The 18,648-nt window shown below is 44.1% G+C and overlaps 1 protein-coding gene across 2 annotated transcripts; it reads right to left on the bottom strand.

The window, feature by feature from the left end:
* Positions 1-48: 48 nt before the first annotated feature.
* Positions 49-18,493, bottom strand: LOC147128784 (SH3 and cysteine-rich domain-containing protein 2-like). 2 transcript variants are annotated; one of them, XM_086017144.1, is made up of 11 exons: positions 18,347-18,493; positions 12,797-13,175; positions 12,191-12,285; positions 8,680-8,764; positions 8,486-8,598; positions 8,347-8,410; positions 8,204-8,259; positions 7,784-7,872; positions 7,155-7,206; positions 5,995-6,132; positions 49-1,714 (listed from the first exon to the last, which is right to left on the bottom strand). In XM_086017144.1, the coding sequence occupies exons 1-11, from the start codon at positions 18,434-18,436 to the stop codon at positions 1,706-1,708; spliced, it is 1,170 nt and encodes a 389-aa protein (XP_085873270.1). In that variant the 5' UTR covers positions 18,437-18,493; the 3' UTR covers positions 49-1,705. The 2 variants fall into 2 exon arrangements, with proteins under 2 accessions (XP_085873270.1, XP_085873269.1); XM_086017143.1 differs by lacking the exon at positions 49-1,714 and adding an exon at positions 3,705-5,513.
* Between the last annotated feature and the right edge of the window lie 155 nt (positions 18,494-18,648).

Here is an 18,648-nt window from a genome sequence, read left to right as displayed (position 1 = left end):
ATACTTACACTTAGTCGTATTCGGAAGTGTTGTTCATGTCTCAAAAAGAAAAACAGGTAAAATAGTCAACCAATGCTTATATACACACACACACACACACACACAAAATATCATACTTACATTAAAAGTCTTACTCCTCTACGACATACTCGCACTAAAAGTCGTACTTATGCCAAGTGTTTCATCCAAGTCTCAAAAAGAAAAACTTTCCTAAAATGTTCAACCATAGTGTTCATATTTAAACTAACTTCCACCGTGGTGTTTGTATGTATTCAGACTTGCACTTTGTCACGCTTACGCTAAGAGCCATACTTGTGCTAAAGGTCATACGCTAAAAATCCTATTCAGGCAAATCAATTTCTGTTTTGTTTTACTGTATTTCTTTTCTATTACCTTACTTGGCATGTATAATTCAGATTCGTTCATGGCAAAACGTAAGTTAAAATGCGTAACCAATGTATTACCCCAAATAAGACATCTGACTTGTGCTAAAAGAGTCTGACAGGCTAAAAGTCTCGTCCATGTCTCAAAACGAACCAGGACTAAAATGTAGTAACCTGAAAGTTGGGCGAAAACCACGGCCCATTTCTCCCGACAGTAAGTGCTGCCTGTTTGCTAAGCTCATCGGTGTGCTGTTGATTGCTCAAACACTAAAAGCAGCATTAGGAGCGTGAATAATCGCTCACAGAAATGATTTCATTGTCACTTTGTCATTGAGTCAATGGGTAACCAGAAGCGTTACTATGGGAGAACCTTGTTTACCCAGCCATTAGGGGGATACAACAAAGTTGTTTTTTTTTCTTCCCTCGACTAATTTGCGAGTAGCAGCTTTGAGCAGAGATAAATCACCGGCGTGCTCCCTGGAGTCATTAAGAAGGAACATTAAAGATAAAGAAGCAAGCGTCTTGCCAGGAGCAGCGTCCTCATTAACCTCCATGCCTCAAAGTACAAATACTTTGTTACTTTAGCTTATTTTTCAGGTATCTCTACTTCTTACTTTTCCTCCCTGTATTTGAAGACATATCTGTACTTCCTGCACTTTACTTTTCCAAAATTCTTCATCTTACCCGAAAAAAACTAAGGTGAGGTGTATTTTTTTTCCTGTTGTTATCAATAGCTAATTTAGCATTTTTTACTAGTCAGTTCGCAATGTGCGCAAATCTGGAAACATTTTGTTTTAAAAGCTTGAGCTAACGCTAGTTAGATTTTTTTTTTTTTTTTGCTGTTGGGGCAGAATCATCGCATCTCAAAAACGTATAAAAACGTGCAGTAAAATTAAAATCAAACCGTTTTTGCTTCAATTCAACGGACATTGTGCTGCATCTTTTGATGTGCGCGTCTTGGCCACCTGGGGGCAGTGTAACACAAACACATATGGAGAGACATGAGAGTCCCAGTAGCACCTGAGTAAGGCAGAGGATTAAGACAATATGCATATGCAACGCTCATGCCAATTAGGTTAAAAAATATCGCCGGAAATTCATAAATCGGGTGCACTTAAGGTGTTGACTTCTACTTTTACACAGGTATCTGAACTTATACTTAAGTACACAGCGTGAGTACTTTTGCCACCTCTGCTCGTCCGTGGCCATTTTAGGAGTCGAGGGGGGACGACATCAAAAAGGCAAGATGGAAGAAAACTGCGCTAAGCAGGTGTGGAGGTGGGCGAGCAGACGGTTGACTTGCCACAATGTGCCACACAGGCTTAATGCATCTGGAAACAAACAAAAAAAACATCTGTGATAAGCGCTGACTCAGCCATATGGAACCGCCCGCAGCAGCATTCGAGCCAACTCTAAGGACACGCTCAAGTAAAGTACAACAAACCCACGCAAATGTGCAGTTTGGCATTCTTGAATTCACTATTTTTTGGGGCGAATCTCACTGAAAAGCACACTTTTTCACAGTTTTTGTGCACAGGCGGTATTACTTTGGTATCATCTGAAGTGAGTTGAGGAGCTTCGTTTAGATCAAAGTAGTCATTCGGCTCCATCTTGTGGCATGTATAGGTAATTATAGTGCAGAACTTTTCGGGATGAGTGAGTGTCGCAAGTTTTGGCCAACAGTAGCTCCTTGCGAGTGTCTTCATTTTGGATTTATGTGTTTGGGGTTGACCACTGTACCTTAAAATAATCCTTGAATGTTGGGAATCGAGCGGACTATTTTTCATAACACTGTTGTCTTTTTGGGGTTGATTTTTTATTTTTCTGCCAAAGCTGCAGATCGAAATGTTTCCTCCCCTCTCAACCTGCACGTGTAATCAAGAGCTATTTTTGGCGCACAATTTTCCTCTGCACTTTGCAACGTGGACGTTTTGTTTCCCCCGAGCTGTCAATGATTCAAGTGTGAACGCACCAAAGGAGACGTCGGCCTGCCTGACGTTTCTAGCTCACCTCAACAACATGAAAAATGGAGATATTTGGAGTTTATCCCTCTGTTTCTAAATCATTGAAAATATTGACATGTATTATGTTGTTTTTAAGATACTGTTTATGTGAAAATAACCATATATCTCATTTTCATTTTGGTAATTTTTGAATTTTTTCATTTTGCATGAGTCAGAATTTACATTGTATTTATGTTTAATTGGAATTGTTTTCCTTTTATACACAATTACTGTATTTTATAGTACATATGGGAAAAAAAATATGCAAAATTAAATGATACACATTTTATTGCTTAGTTCCTTACGATACCATTTTTAGAAAACGGCTGATGATGACCAATGCTGTGTCTATTACAGTACACATTTGTTTGTCGGTTTGTTGGTCGAGCATCCTCTCCGGTGACAAAAAAAGACGCCAGAGCAGCTTGATGTTCTGCCACTCGCGCGTCTTTCCAAAATGGGATTCCATCCAGTTTGGTAACAGAATTGGGTCATCATTTGAGAAATTGCGCCACAGCACGCACACGCGCGCACACACGCACGCAGCGCCAGTGTTGTCAATGGCCTGCCAGCAGCTTTTCCGCTGCCAAAGACTTTTATTGGGAGTTAATGGAATTACTTGCGCTCATTATGAGCAAGCGACCCGAGACTTCTCAGGATGGAGGCGAGGGGACCCTAAGTGTTATGGATCCCCAACAATCGGACTAACAAGGAGAGAGAGATGCAAAACATCTTCTGGAGGTGAATTTGGCTTCCTGTCATCAAGTCCACCGACTTGCTAATGACAGGCGACACAATCACTGTCAATCACACAGCTTTGCAATTTTCACCGGGATGTCAGACGTCCTTCCGGGTGGCAATAGCTCGCCAAGCCTGGCTGATTAATTGACCTTTCTGTTGCTCGGATGAATGTTCTTTTGGCACTGCCACGGATAGCGCAGAGTGCTGCAGAGCCGACGTGAGCGAGCAGGCTAGCCAAACATTTTACAGCAGGAGTCGCCAAACTTTTGCGAACTGAGGCCTACTTCCTGCCGTACCGATCGTGTGAAGCGCTTCCAGTTTGATACAAACTTCTGAAATAACAAATTTGCTCGCATTCATTTTGTCTAAATAACTTGGTCATGCGCTTCAACACTGACCTTTGAACAATACTTTAACAATGCCGGCGTGCCGCTATTTTTTAAAAATATTATTTTTATTATTATTATTTAAGAATAGAGAAATTTAGCATCTCGGACTAGCGGTGAGCGAATTTTTACACTGGCCACACGGCTGTCAATAAGCTTGTCAAACAAATGACGACACACACAAACAAACGGAGGGTTCATCGCACTTTATTGGGCAACGCCAAAACGTGATATGGCCTGTCAAAAAAGGATCCTGAGCCCAAGTGTGTGTTTGTGAACGCGTGCGTGGACAAAACAAAGCGAGCGGCTAGATGAGCTGTGCATAGTGTTCAGGTTAAACCGAGTAAATAGATGGATAGAACAGTGCAAAGGATTCACGGGCTTTACTTTTTCCACTTTTTTTTTTTTTCAAATGAGCTCAGAAAGCGGCAAAGAGTTAATGTAAAGAAAAAAAAATAAAAAGTAGGCATGCCAATGAAAATGAAAACTGTAAGTGATGCTCTGCTATTATTGTGATATCAATGCCCTTATTAGTCGCTTCCTGCATGGCTATACTATTCAGAGTAGCATGTCGCTAGAAGGCTAGCCACATGTTTTATTTACACTTATTGCTTTCCCTCGACGCCATTTATTATTTATTTATTTATTTTAAACGCCGGCATCCCGAGAGAGGCCATTTTGAGAAGAAACACCATGATGTGACTGTACATACAGCAGATAAGGCAAAGTGTTGAATTGAGTGTGATGAGGTACATCCATGTGGGGATAGTGTACATCATGGAAGTCACTAGAGAGTGGTGGAAAGTGGAACTTCCAAAAAAGTGGAACGCTCAAAGAGTTGTAAACAATTTTTGGAGTAAAATTTGGAGTCAAACCGTCATCATGTGCAAAATGTCACAAGACCTCAAAGCAGGGCTGGGCAAAGTATGGCCCGTTCTGTACATTTGACATTACAAGGAGGCTTATAATAATGTTGCATTAATTTTTTCCCCTACAATTGATTGATTAAAATATATATGTATTCATTTCTTATGCTATGAAATAATGCGAAATGCCGTTGTATAAGGAATAGCATCTGTGTTGCGGTGTTTATAAGTAGTGGATATTTAAACACGGTGTGGACATACAATATAACAATACTCACAGGCATATATTCTTTGTCCTCTGCAAAAAATGACAAATTTTACTGCTGTTTACCGTTTAATGACGAGACTTTACCTTCCACTAATTTTTTGTCACAATTTGTTTTTATGCGGCCGATCTGTTCATTTTAAAAGTCAATCGAGGCCCTTGAGCACAAACGTTTGCCCACCCCTGAATTATAAAGGTATAACGCCAAAAGTGTGTTTTGCATTTTCTTTGACAGCTATAGGAGAAAAGTTAGTGTGTGACGTGAGCCAGCATGGAAATTCCTGCGACATTTAACAAAAATAGCATGTCGCTCACGGTGAATGACTAGCTTGAAAAACGATAAGGGAAGCTACATGCTCCACTTTGGAGGTTCCACTGCATCGGACATTTGACGGGAAAGCGCCTCAATCTTTATCTAATTGATATTGACGGCGTCATTTTTTATAATTATGTGCACATAATGAATACAGGACTGAACATGTGTGACACAAAGTCTCCCCGTAGGCTTCCTGCAGTCCTATCGCGCTTTCCAAGTTAGCGGTGAGGTAGCCTGACTTCCTGTTTACTCTCCTTGACGCTACATTTCCCACATTGCGCTACACGAAAAGTAGCTGGACAGAAAACAAAACAAGCAAAGCCGTTGATCCCTACGCCAGCTGTTCATTGTATGGCCGTCAGCGAGGGCGTTTTGGGGGGAAAAAAGCATTCCCGAGGATCGCTCCGTCAATGTATGGTAATTATAAGAAGTCAAGTACTAGTATTAGCCGATGTCATATTTCAAGCAAAATGTCCGCCGGCACCAAGCCTCGCTTCTTGCCGCTGCTCAGACGCAGGAAGCCGTCCATCTCCTCGTTTTTGCCCACGCAGATCTGCGGCGGGGGAATGTGGGGCGGGGGGCGGGGTGAACAATTTGCGATTTGGAAAGGATGGCGACAGGATGGGGAACACGATTATGGCCACGGAAAGCGGGAATAGGTACAGTTGACGATTTGGACAATGAAATGGTCGAAGGGTGGGAATCGGATTGAGGGGAAAGGAATGAATTCCCAAAGGTGAATGGGGATAAACAGAAACGATGCGAAAACGTACGAGGGACGGGATATGCGGGGAATAACAACGGGGATGACGATATGGATGATGGATTGGTAGTGTGAAAGGGCAGAAAACAGGAAAAGAGACGTTGGGGTAAAAAGTGAGTTTTTCCAAAATGAGGCGAAAGGTGTGCGGCATCACAATGCAAATATGCCGTCTTCTGTCATTTCAGCACTTTAACGCATCTATTTGCATACATTGTTATTAATGCCTTCGCTCTGCGTGTCTCCGTGTGTGTGTGTGTGTGCGTGCGCTCACCTGGGATTCTTTCACCGTCATCTGGCCTTTGTCTCGGTTGCCGTGGAAACCAGCCGCGACCTTCCACACTCGCTCGCCTGGGCGCACCCGCTGCACAAAGTTGGCGGGGAAATATCCCACCTTGCTGCGGCTTTTCCCCTGATAAGAAAGCACAAAACGCACACGCTTATGCAGGGCAATTACCAGACATGACACGTCGCGATCATTTTATAATGACTTGGTGAAGCAGCAAGTGGCTCATTTATGTACTTTTGGTTCAGAGTAACAGAGAGTTGGGGTTAAGGTTAGTGGGCCGAGTTAGTGGGTAAGGGTAGCAATTAGGGGTTTGGGTCAGTGTTAGGGCTTGGTGTTGGGATTAGAGGACGGCATTACCAGATAGGGTTAGGATTGGGTGAGTTGGGGATTAGACATTAGGGGCTAGGGTCAGGGTATGCGTTTAGGGTTCAGGTCAGGAATAGAGGACGGGGGTTGGGGTCCGGGTCAACCATTAAATGGTCGAGCTGGGTCAAAGTAAAAGGTCAGGGTTAGCTTTACAAGATATAGGGGTTAGGGTTAAGGGTTGGGATTGGGTGCAGAGTTAGGGATTAGAGGTTTGGGGTCAGGATTCAAACAAATGGATAATGGGTTAGGTGTTGGGTATAAAATTAAATTTAGTAGATAGCATCCGGTTCGGATTACGTCAAAGGAGCTGCAGCCACACTGTTTTAGTGGCTAATCCCATAGGAGGCCATGTTTTATTTCAATTATTGTTTACTTGCGTAGGGCTTTTTATTAATTATGCATATTTGACAAAATTCATGTCTATAATTAACAACATCAGAACAAGCCACGCAGCGGCGTTTGTGACACGCTAATCCCGCATTGGAGCCTCCACAAAGTATCAAACGCGCATTAATTGGCTAATGCAACAAATATGGTCAAACTTGTTACTTCACACCTGTTATGAAACACGGACGACATCCTCTTCCCCCCCACGCTAACTAACCATGCTAACACCCACGTCCATTGACCTTCAAAGGCAACCAAGCGGCTCTCAAGTCCCGCTGCCTCGTTGGACTGGAGGAGGCTTGACTGATTGCACAAGTGCCAGGATGGCGTTTGCCCACAAAAGGTAACGGGCGCCACAAGAACAAAGATGACGACGACGCTTCCAAACTCACCTTCCACCAGTCCTCATTGCCGTCATCTGTGACTTTGACGCGATCGCCGGGCCTGAAGGATAAACACAGGCAGCAGCTAGCATTAGCTGAAATGTCATCTTGGGCTAAATTAGGGCTGAGCGGTTCATAAATTAAATCCAACGAGTGCATTAAGTTCATGAGTCAGGGCGATTTTTTAAAATTTATTTTAAATTGTGGCTTCCGTAGCTCAGGAAATGCAACTAGGTGAATTTGTTGACTAGCTAATTACTTGGTTGGTTGAAAATCTGCCTTTTACAGGTGGTGGTCTTCAACTGGTTTGGCGCTCGGCTGTAGATAGGAGCCGCTCACCCGAGGCTCGATGTCACTTTCCTCTATTGCAGAAAGTGTCGCTTATAAATGTCAAGAGATGATTTGTGACGCGCAGATTACCGGTGGGCGTGATAACGTGCTTATTCCTCCAGCAACAAATAAACTCTTTTCCCTCTTCCTGTCACACAAGCCACACAACTGTCTGGCCTTCCGGGTGTATAACAGGTCTTGAAGGAGGTCGACGGGCCATAGTTCATACTACCGCTATTGCAAATGATAATCATAATGAGAAAAACGCACATCAAGATAATAATACTAATGAGACTAAAAGGACTGACTGTAGTTCCAAGTCGTTGTTCTCCTGAGGCAGGAACTTGTAGAGAGCCACGTAGGTGTGCATGGAGTGGACCTCCACACGCTTGGGAGTCTAAAGAAAATCACACGCGTTACTTGGAGAAGGAGAAGAAGAGACGGGGGAAGTCGAGCTGCAGGAGGAAGAAGTTGAGAAGGAAGAAAAAGAGAGAGGAGGAGGATGACAAAGGCGATGAAGAGCAAGACGAGGAGGAGCAGAAAAAGGATGACGAGGAGGAGACAGGAAAAGGAGAGGAAGAGGAGGAAAAGGAAGAAGAGTAGCCAAGTGAAAAAAGAGGATGAAGAGAAAAAGAAGACAGTGAAGTAAAATAGAAGAATACAAGAGGAAAATGAAGAAGTAGAGGCAGGGAAAGAGGAAAGCAGGAAGAGAAAGTGCTAATGCACACCTTTAGGCTGACTCGCTCTTCAGAATCTGCCTTCTCGCTTTCGGGAGGGGTGAGCACTGGAGCACGGGTCAGAAAAGCAGATGTTCACGTTACGCGTGTACGCACGTATGAACAGAGAGCTTTGAAAGGATAATTTCACACACTTCCCGGAACGGGCTCCTCTTCGGCAATCGGCTGATTCTCCAGCTTGTCCGGGAGCTTCTCAACCTGTCGGGAAGAAAAGTCATTTGTGTTTGTTTCGCTGCCAATCCCCCAGCCATCCGCCAGCCGAGAGACGGCTACCTCGTGGCAGGGCGACTCGGAGATGCTGCCGAAGCTGCAGCGACTCATCTGAGCCAGCGACGTCCCGTAGCGCAGCGCTTCGTACACGGGGTCCACCGCCGCGCGGGCCGCCTCTGCCGGTTAGCAAAGCATGCCACACGTTGGACATGTGACGGCAGCGAGCGCTCCGCCACGCAAACGCTCCCTTCACTCACCCTGCACATCGGGAGTCTCCCTGACGATGCCCAGCGACTCAGTGGTTAGTAGAGGTGAGCTGAAGTTTCGCTTAAAAGCTCCCGTCTGAAGAGAGACGGCGTGCGGGGGAAGACGAGAGGTGACAGGTAAGGGAAAGCGCGCAGGCTAAAGTGATGTGAGAGTGAAAAGAAGTGAGGGGGGGGGGGGGTAAAGTGACATTGGCACTTTTGTGCGCATGCAATATCGAGCTGCGGGGTGGAATGTTAAAAGAATGCATGCGGCCACGTTTGCCGCCTAAATGGGTTTGCAGAGGAACTCAAAACACAAAGTAAATGTTGCACAGCGCTATGGACAAAATGTAATGCTGATGCTTGAGTGCTAAGTTTGCCATGGACTCACTAGTAAGCACCGCACTGCATATCGCAATTTAGGTGTGGCTCGTTTGCGGCCAGGATGGGTTTGGAGTGGGGGAAAAAAATAAAATAAAACAGGAAACAAAACATTTTGTAGCAGCTTCAACTACATGTAGTTCTAAAAAATGCTGGTAGGTGAAGATCTCTGTGGAACCATTCAGAAGTTCTACGATTCTGACTAGTTGGCCGCCTAAATGGGTTGCAGAGGAACTTGAAACGGAACTTGTAACTGGAAGTACATATTCCATGGTGACGCCAGCAAAATAAATAGCGATGCGAGGAGGCACAATTTGCTGTGGAAGTATTCACAAGACTGGATGACAGGCCTGGCTAGTTTGTTGCCTAAACAGGTGAGCAAAGAGAATCAACACATGCAGTAAACGCTCCAAAAAGCATGTAAGGCTCATGCCAGAACAGAAAGTTGGGCGTGAAACTATTTTGCAATTTAGACCCAACTGGTTTGCTGCCCAACTGGGTTGGCAGAGGCAATCAAGAAATGAAGCAAATGTTAAATAGAAGCTCCAACAACATGTCATGCTAATGCTAGGAAGTCAAGTTTGATGTCGAACCATTAGCGCACGCTGCAATTCGGGCCTGATGTTCATTGCATCGTTTTCGGACATTTTGACTCCAATTTACCACTACGACGTCAGACCAACTTGCAGCAAAGTCACAGAGTAGAAGTCACTGAGCCAAAAATAGTCGCGCCGAAAAAAACAAACAAAAAAAACAGCCAGCACAAAACCAAACCAGAGGTGTCCTGAGAAGGACGACAACAATAAGACGCGATGCCACAAGTGTCATCAGTTGGCCAGATGGCTCCAGAGCATCTCCGTCACCACATCCAAAGGGTTCGGATCTACATGACTCGGTCTTATTATTACTGTGTCACGTGTGATCAAGCGCGACTAAAAATGACCACGCGATCCAACGACAGACTGCAGAAGATCAAGCGATACGAGGATCAGTGGGAGCTTTATTTAGCGCGAGGAATATGTTTAGAGCGCTCGTCGGGAGTGGGACAACACACAGACGAAAGGCCGGCTTTCTCACCTTGAAGCGCTTCTAATAATAGTCACGTACAGACAGTCAAACGTCAACACTTGCGGGGAGAGAAAAAAAAAAAACAGAAGCTGTGGACAACTAGTTTACTGGCTGAACGTGTTGCGGAGGCAAACAAAACCGAACGTAAACACGTTCGGCGGAATTAGGTAAACACCGTAATAAGACGAGAGAGCAAGCGCTCACAAGTAAGGCCCGACTCATTTGAAAGACAGTTTGAACAAGTTAGCGGTGAAGTGCATGCAAATGTCTCTTCTGTGTCCCTGCAGGTCATCATTTGAGGCGCGGCTGGGCTCAGCAGGCCCCCTTTAATGAAGCTGTTGTTCTTTACCTTAAATGAACGCCGACCGCCGCCACGGCAAGAATACAGAGCGGCTTTATTGGAGCCTTTTATTAAAAACAATGACGGGCACACTCCACGATTGAACATGAGCACGCACCCGGGTGCTGACAGCATTTATTTCCTGCTCTATTTTAAACCCTCAAAGGTGTAAACTCACACAAAATGGCCACCGTCCCCAAAACGGGTGTAAAACTATCATCGAGCGGAATTTTGTGGAAAAGAAGGTGTGTGTGTGTTCGAAATAAAGGGTCAAAACCCCCCTGCATGGAATGAATATTTGATATGTACATTTCAGGCTGAAGTAGCTGCTGCTCTTGACTACGTAAGCACATTTCCCAGCGCGCTCGCTCAGCGTGCGACTACCCGGCAAGTTATGCGGATGTGCGGCTGCTTTGCCAAACGTCTAATCCCCGCTTTGATGAGAGCGCAGCCATCCAAAAGGACAGCGATGACGGCTTGCTTCCGTGCCCTCAAAGGCGCCGAATTTCACACCGAATTAAGCCGGGCCAGCTGGTTGGGGGCAGATGCTGAATTAGCGGCGGAGAAGGGAAAGGAAATGGAGCGTCGCGAGAAGACGGCAAAAGGAGCTGACGGGAGGGCGTCGTGGTCGTACAACTTGACGTGAGGCGTTTTATAGTTCATTCTTTGCATCGACTAACCTTTCACACGTCGGTCAGTGTCTTAATCGTCTTTACAGGCAAGCCAAGCTTATATTTGCGCTGAAAGGGGACTTGATCCTCTTTGTACAGGATGGAGGGCGTGGGGGGGGGGGGGGCTTTCAAGCTAAGCCCATTAGCGAGACTCGAAGGCCAACTACTTGGGAAAGCATTACAGCATCCAGATGCTGTTGTGGCGTTCCGTGAGTCACTACGCACGCCGCCGCGATTAACTGTGCAAAAATATGCATCTACAGTGAGGCGGATTACTGTTACGACAACAGCCGAGTAACTCGACGTCCTCGTGTTTATTCGCTGCCTGGATGGGTTGCAGAGGAACTCAGAACAAGAATCAAATATTCTGTAGCGGTTCCCAACAACGTGCAAGCGCTGCGATTCGGGCTCGACCAGTATGCTGGCTAAACGGGTTGCAATGCTAATGCTACAATGCTCAGATTGGTGTGAAAACAAGAAAACATTTTTAGGCCTGACTAGTTTTCTGGTTAGATGGGTCGCAGAGGAAGTCAAAACCATACCAGTATCCGAAACATGCGAGGCTAATGCTAGAATGCAAATTTTGGTGTGAAATGATTCGTAGTTGCTGCAATTCAGAAAAGCTACGGTTGCTGCCTAAATGGGTTGCAGAGGAATTCAAAACACAAAGACATTTTTTTTATAGCAGTGCCCAAAAATGTAATGCTAATGCCAGAATGCAGCGTTTAGTGTGGAATTAATGACAACTCAGGTCCATCTAGTGTGCTGCCTAAACAGCTTGCATATCAAATTAAAAGCGGATCTCCATTTTTTATTTTATTTTTTTTACAGTGGCACCAACGATGTGAAGTATTTCAATTCAGGCCCGACTAGTTGGCTGGCTAAATGGATTGCAGAGAAAATGTCAAAACAGGCAGGACATCTTCCCTAGCACTTCCAACAACATTTCATGCTCATGAAAGTAAGCAAGGTTGGTGTGGAATCTTTTGGCCAGTAAAGCAATTCATGCCCTACAACTATGCGTGTTGTTGACATGGAAGTTAGCTGGCGCCCGCTTGCTTACCTTGCCATTGCAGGGCTGCTGGGACAGCTCGGACGAGCACCACAGGTGAGCCGCTAGTTTGCAGGCTTTGCAGCGCAGGCCTTGCTTGGAGTTGCCTGCGTGGACATCCACATCGCTTATTTAATTACATTGACAGAAATCCCACAGGTAGACTGACGCGTCGGGTCTGAACGAATGCAGATGATGGCACTGGAGCAAAATGAATCAGTGCTGCTTTTCAAGACACAGCGTCCGCACAGTGAGATTTGTGGACTGACAACAAAGCACAAATCAACTTTGTTTGTGTCTGGAAGGAGAGAACAGGACAAATAATTTCCTAAGAGGTAAAAGGTTTGATGGCAAAGAGATTTATTTGGCCTTTAAAACTAGCACTTGCATCGCTGTGGGCTAGAGACGGCGGGTGTACAATACAATACAATACAATTTCATTGATATAGCGCATTTGACTAGTTTACTGCCTACTTGGGTTGCATGAGAAAATTAAAACAGGGTGTACATCTAATGCAAATGTTAGATGGCAAAATCTGCTGTAGAACCATTCCCAAGTAGAGCAAATCAGCTCTGCCTAATGGGAAGCAAAAAATGCTGTATGTAAGTGGCTATTACCTTGGATCATATGTTTGCATCGTTCGCAGCTGGTGGGCCTGCGGAAGACGTGCTCGAGGAAACTGTGAGTCTTGAGAGGTGGCGCGGACGGGGCCGGAGACTTGGGCTGAAGCTTGGCGCTCAGCGACAGCGCGGGACTGACGGAGGGCGAGCGCGACAATTCCGACAGCGACGGGTCGGGGCTGACGGCCGGCGTGGGAGCGGGCGACCGCTCGTAGGCCAGGGGCGACTCAGACGAGGCGGGTGGCGGCGAAGGCGAGGGGGCGATGATGAGCGTGCAGGGGGGCCGCGAGTCTCCGTTGCTGCGCTGGAAGAAGTTGTCCACGCTCTTGCTGCGCATCACAGACTTGAAGGACAGCGAGCGCTTCAGACGCTGCAGCTGGAAGGGACGCAAACACGTTAGCCAACAAGTAAGGTATGGAAAATTGCCAGATGAGTATGCGGAGGACATCAAAACAGGAAGGACGTGTTCCACAGATATGTAATGCAATTACTAGAAAATGAGGTATAGCGTGGAACCACACTCAAGGCCCAGTCAGTATGACGCCTAGATGGGTGGCAGAAGAAGGCAACATTCGACATTGCCAATCAAACAGCAAGTAGTGTTAACGCTACACAGCCAAGTCTGGAAATAACGGCAAGTAATGCAATCGCAATGCTTGACTAATTTGCCGCCGAGATGGGTTGCGGAATTGATCAAAACAGAAAGTACATTGCTGATTAAACAATATGTAATGCTAATGCTAGAAAGCTAAGTTTTGTGCGGGACTATTCAGTACCGCAAATCAGGCTTGATGAGTTTTTTGACTAGATGGGCTGCAGGGGAAATCAAATCAGGAAGTACATTTCTAATTAAAAAACATGTCATGCTAATGCTACAATGCTAGGTTTGGTGTACAACCAAACAACATCTAACACTAGTGATAAAAAGCCAAGTCTGATGCGGGCCATTTATTTAAGTAGAAAAGCCCTGACTAACGAGCCGCATGCTGCTTCACGAAATCGTTCTTATGACAACGGTCGACATAACAACATTGAATCATGCATGAGTGCGTTTGAACCAAAGAAGAGCACAAGGACAGGATGGAGGGGATCAAGCCCCATTTTCAAAGAGCGTCCTTTCTCAGTCAGGCTTTTTTTCTCCCCTTCCATCTTCGTCACCCTTGCCCTCCCCTGAGCATCCCCCCCCCCCCCCCCCCCCCTCCGCTTCCCAACTTCCTGACTTCACAAATTTGCCACCCCTTGCGAGCGGGCGCCAATCGATCGACCTTTTAAAAATTCACGTTTGATTGGTTTCATTGAGCGGACCCGCCCGCTTTGGCAGCGTTTATCCACGACTCAACTCTGCCTCTTTTCATCTCGTCACGGCCACAATAAAAGGGAGCTGATGAGCCAAACACTTATGTAGCTGTCTTGGTGAAGCAGCATGTGGCTCCAGTACCTGAGATTTGATTTGTGTTTGCGCCAACCGACCGAAATGTTGGCACGGAATTTTACCAGAGTATGCCCGCTGCAAAAAAAAGAAAAGATCATCTCTAGATGAAGCAGCATGTGGCTCATTTACCCATTGTTGTTTTTATATTAAACCAAAAGAACAATTTTGGGTTTTTTTTTTTGTGGCATTTAATGAAATGTTTAGCATTGTGGAAAAGTCCAACGGATATGGCATCAGGTTCTTCTTCTCCTTCCTCTCTCAGAGCGCAAACGCCAATTAGCGTGAGTGATGCAGAGCTGCCTCCGTTGACCCACTTTCTTGCCGGTGCTTTTGTGTGAAAGAAGAAACAAAACGCACTACTCGGAGACAAGCGCATGCTTTCGTCAATGAACGTCTCTGAGGCGAATTTAATAATGGATGTAGGGGACATATTATGGGAAAATTGACTTCTGAATGCTAAGCAGTTGGGTCCCTAGAGTCCGAAATTAAACTACCGAGTAAATCTTAAATTATTTGACCATTTATGAAAATGTGTCGGTGTGCAAGCCCTTCTACACCCACTGTGATGTAACAGTGGGGGATAATTAACATAACTGTCCCCACAGCGAAAAATAGCACTCTATTGTAATATTGTACGTGATGAAAACATGCACCGGCCACATCATTAAATAGAATACAAACAAATGAAACCAATATTGTCACATTTTATGCTGCTCCTGCTGGTGCGTGTGCCTTGGCCACCTGGGGGCAGTATAATACAGACAGACGGAGCAAAACTCAACAGTCAGCCACCGTCATTAGTTGTTCTTCGCAGAGGATAAAGAATGCATGTGAGTATTTGCAATAAACGACAACAAAAGCATGCCAACAGATTAAGGCACCTGGGAACTGGAAAAAAATGCTGAATATGTCCCTAGTTCCACACTCCTGAATGTTATCCATATTTACGGGTAACTCAGAATATTCGTAACAATTCCCTGTTGGATGAAATGCCGGTCATATGTTCCAAACAGTATTTAGCCATCTTATCCTCAGCGGAAAAAGTGCTTTGCCAATGCTGGTGTGACTGGGTGATTCGATTTTTTTTTTTTTTAAATATCATATTTTTGTAAAGAATAGAACAGCCCCTGCACATGCCACATGAAGTGAGTTCGCGGAAAGTGCAGCGCTTGAATTTGAAGTCTCCGAAACTCCTCAGAGGATAGAGAGCAAAAGAGCAAGAAAGCAGTGACAAGGCTGCCTCGTGAGCTCGGCGTCTTGCTGCATTTGGGCCACTGCTGCCAGCGCGCTGGTTCAGCTGCAGTCAGCTTATTTGTGCCAGCCAGTAGGAGGCTACTTGTCGATCTTGACTGCATTTGCTCAAACAACGGAAAGTGGTGTTCTGTTCAGGTCTTTCCTTTCTAAAATCGATGGGAGACGTGGTACCAAATGAAACAACATATTTACCTGTTTGAAAATCCACAAAATGGTTGGAAAGGAAAATCTTTGTGCATTCGTTTACTTGACGACAGAATGTACCAGGCATTTGAAACAAGGCGTTCATTAGGTAACTTTTTGGTAGTTGACGCTAAGGTGATCAAAGTCTAGTGGATGATGAATAATCAGTCACTGATCTTTTTTTTTTTCAGTTGTCAACTCGCTTTTTGTTCTACTCCAATGCATTTCAATGGCTGTCAATTCCATGCAGATTTTCACTATCGGGAACAGTTACAGTACGTGCAGTGAGAAATCTCCATTGTCATGGCAGCAGGATGTTTTTTTTTTGTTTTTTTTTTGCCTCCTTTCTACAGTACTCGCACACACCCACTACTCAATCATTAATTTATCCCAGCATTCTTCACAACAGTCTATTTATAGAAGCCTCGGGCAAAGACTGGTCTCTGTGCTCATTTTTTTTCTCAAACAGGCTGAAGAACAAGGAAGGCTTTTGTCGCACGAAAAGTGCCGGAATAAAAACAAGGTGGATGCTAGATTTTGGGAGGGGCGGTATTTCCACAGTAGGTCGCTTTCTTCTGTCACTATCTAAAGTAGTAACATTCAAGACTGCTGTTCTTGCAAGAATTTAGTAGCATTTCATACAAAAGTGCACGGAAAAACGTTGATTTTCCCCCCAAAATTTAAAGGCATATTTTGTTTCAAGTGTTGACGTAATATTTCAAATGTTTTCTAACATCAGTCACATTGACAGAAAACTGGTGACGTTCCGCAAGGCGCTCTACTCAGTCCACAGATTGTTACTGTATAATGAATAATGGCCAAAATAGCACAGTAGAAAATTTGAGGTGTTCCACAAGGCTTGACACATCAGGTCTACTCTTCATAAATGTCAAAATGACTTGGAATTCCAGAATTAAAAAAAAAAAAAAAAAAAAAGATAAAAAAATACATAGATACATGTGGTCTTCAGTACATGATGGTCCTGACAATGTTTCGAGGTTACAAACGGTGCACAATGAACTACTGCGCGAAACTGCATTAAATGTTTGTTTTATATTTATGGCCTAGGAGTGTTTTTCATACAAATATTTACTGTAATTCTGAATTGACCACAGCATTAGCATAGCTAAGCGAAAAATGAGGGTCACTTCACTGCCTCCCCTGTATAATGCTTGAGGTGCGAAAATGTATAGCTTTCAAAACATTGCCTGCAGAATAAAAAATTTTAAAAAAGATTTTGCATTTACGATCTGTTGTCGTTATTTTCTACAGTGACCTGAGTGGGGTTAGCAGGTTGCAGAGGCTTGGGAGAACAGGTCCAGTCGGCCTGTTTGTTGTGAATTACGAGCTCAGGCCAGACACGGCAAACATCTGCTCTGGGATTGGCTCATAAATTCAACGGCCAGCCTACGCACATTGTGTCGTCTGGAGGCAAGCGGAAAAAAAACCAATGTCACCCGTCAGGATCATTGTGATTTGTTGCAAGTGTTTCTTTGACAATATCTTGTTGTAGGCCGTAGGCCTCCTTGTCCGGGTGTCGCACACAATCAGACAATTTAGGCATCAAAATGATAAAAGCGTGTCGTTCTTGATGTTAACAAAAAGTCTACATTCTAATATTTATTATGTATTTGTTATATATATTAAAATGAACAGAACATACAATAGAATATACAATTTATGATAATTAAAACAAATTTAAAAAATTAAGCACCTGCTTGAACATTTATTCAACTTTGCATTTGCTGCACAGCCACAAGACCCTGCAAATGTGCATTTGCTATAAAAAAAATGGACCCACTTTGCCAGTGTGGCTCATGATTTTTTTTTTTTTGCTTTGTTTCTAGCTTTAAATTGTTCAGCAGTAACTCACTCAGCAATCAGTGTGATCTATGCTTGTACAAGCGTGAGGTCAGGTAATAAGAATTAAGGCAGCTTAAGTGCTGTTACGTAATTAGTCTCGCTTTGTGTAAATAATAATAATAGACATAAAATGGATGCCTTATGTAGCATCAATTTGGGGTGTTCAAAATTTGGCATTGGTGCCAAATTTTCCCACTGAGTATTCTATTAATAAATTTAAAAAAAAAATGGACTGAATTAGGTTATGAGGTAACGTGCAGCGAGATCACAGCTTTTCCTTAATTCTAAATGCAGATATTTTTGTGTAAAAGTCGTTTAATTTCACACTGTCACCATTTTTTTTAATTAAAATGGTTTTCAAAAAGTTACAAAACAGTGTTACTTATTTTTCATATGAACATTATAATATATTGGCTATTTTTTTTAATTTGATAATACATTTAAAAAAAGGGAACAGTATGAAATATCACACTTTTTATTTTTAATACTTTTTGTGATAAGTGATAACAGTTGAATTGAAAACAGTTTCAGAAAAAATACATGAAAAATTGTGAATTTCATTCTCATTTTTCATTTTACTTACACTTAATTTAATCATAATTCATTAACCAATTACACGATTTAATCAAATACAGGAAAGATGAAATTCAAAACGTCAAATTACTTCTACTTTTGTTTTACTAATATTTCATTATTTACAATCATTCAACTAGCCACTGAAAACCATTTTGTCGACGTCACCGGACACTTAATTAGGAACAGATACCCCAATAGAAAGTAATGGTGGGGGTGTTCGGGGGCAGGTGTGGTCTTACCTTGGACTCCGGCTGGGTGGGCGCAGTGGTCGGTGGTCTCTGGAGGTCCCGTCGCTGTGGCTCGTTCTCCGTCACGCTTATTTCCGTCATGACGGCTGAAACTAAAAACTCTCAGTGTTTCTTAGTCGGCAGGGAGAGAGGAACGGCGAAGAAATGAGGCGAGCGACGACGTGGACATGGACATGGACATGGAAGTCGTCCAAATTTGGCGTCTCCCCTCGGCCCAAGCTCGTCATTGGGACGATATATCCCGTTAAAATTGCGTCCCAGCTGTTGACTTCAATGACACATGTCCAATTCGG

Source organism: Filicampus tigris, chromosome 19 (assembly GCF_054856515.1).
Source record: "Filicampus tigris isolate MCC_2025a chromosome 19, RoL_Ftig_1.0, whole genome shotgun sequence".
In the NCBI taxonomy this organism is placed as follows: domain Eukaryota; kingdom Metazoa; phylum Chordata; class Actinopteri; order Syngnathiformes; family Syngnathidae; genus Filicampus; species Filicampus tigris.
This window is presented reverse-complemented; position numbering and strand designations above follow the sequence as displayed.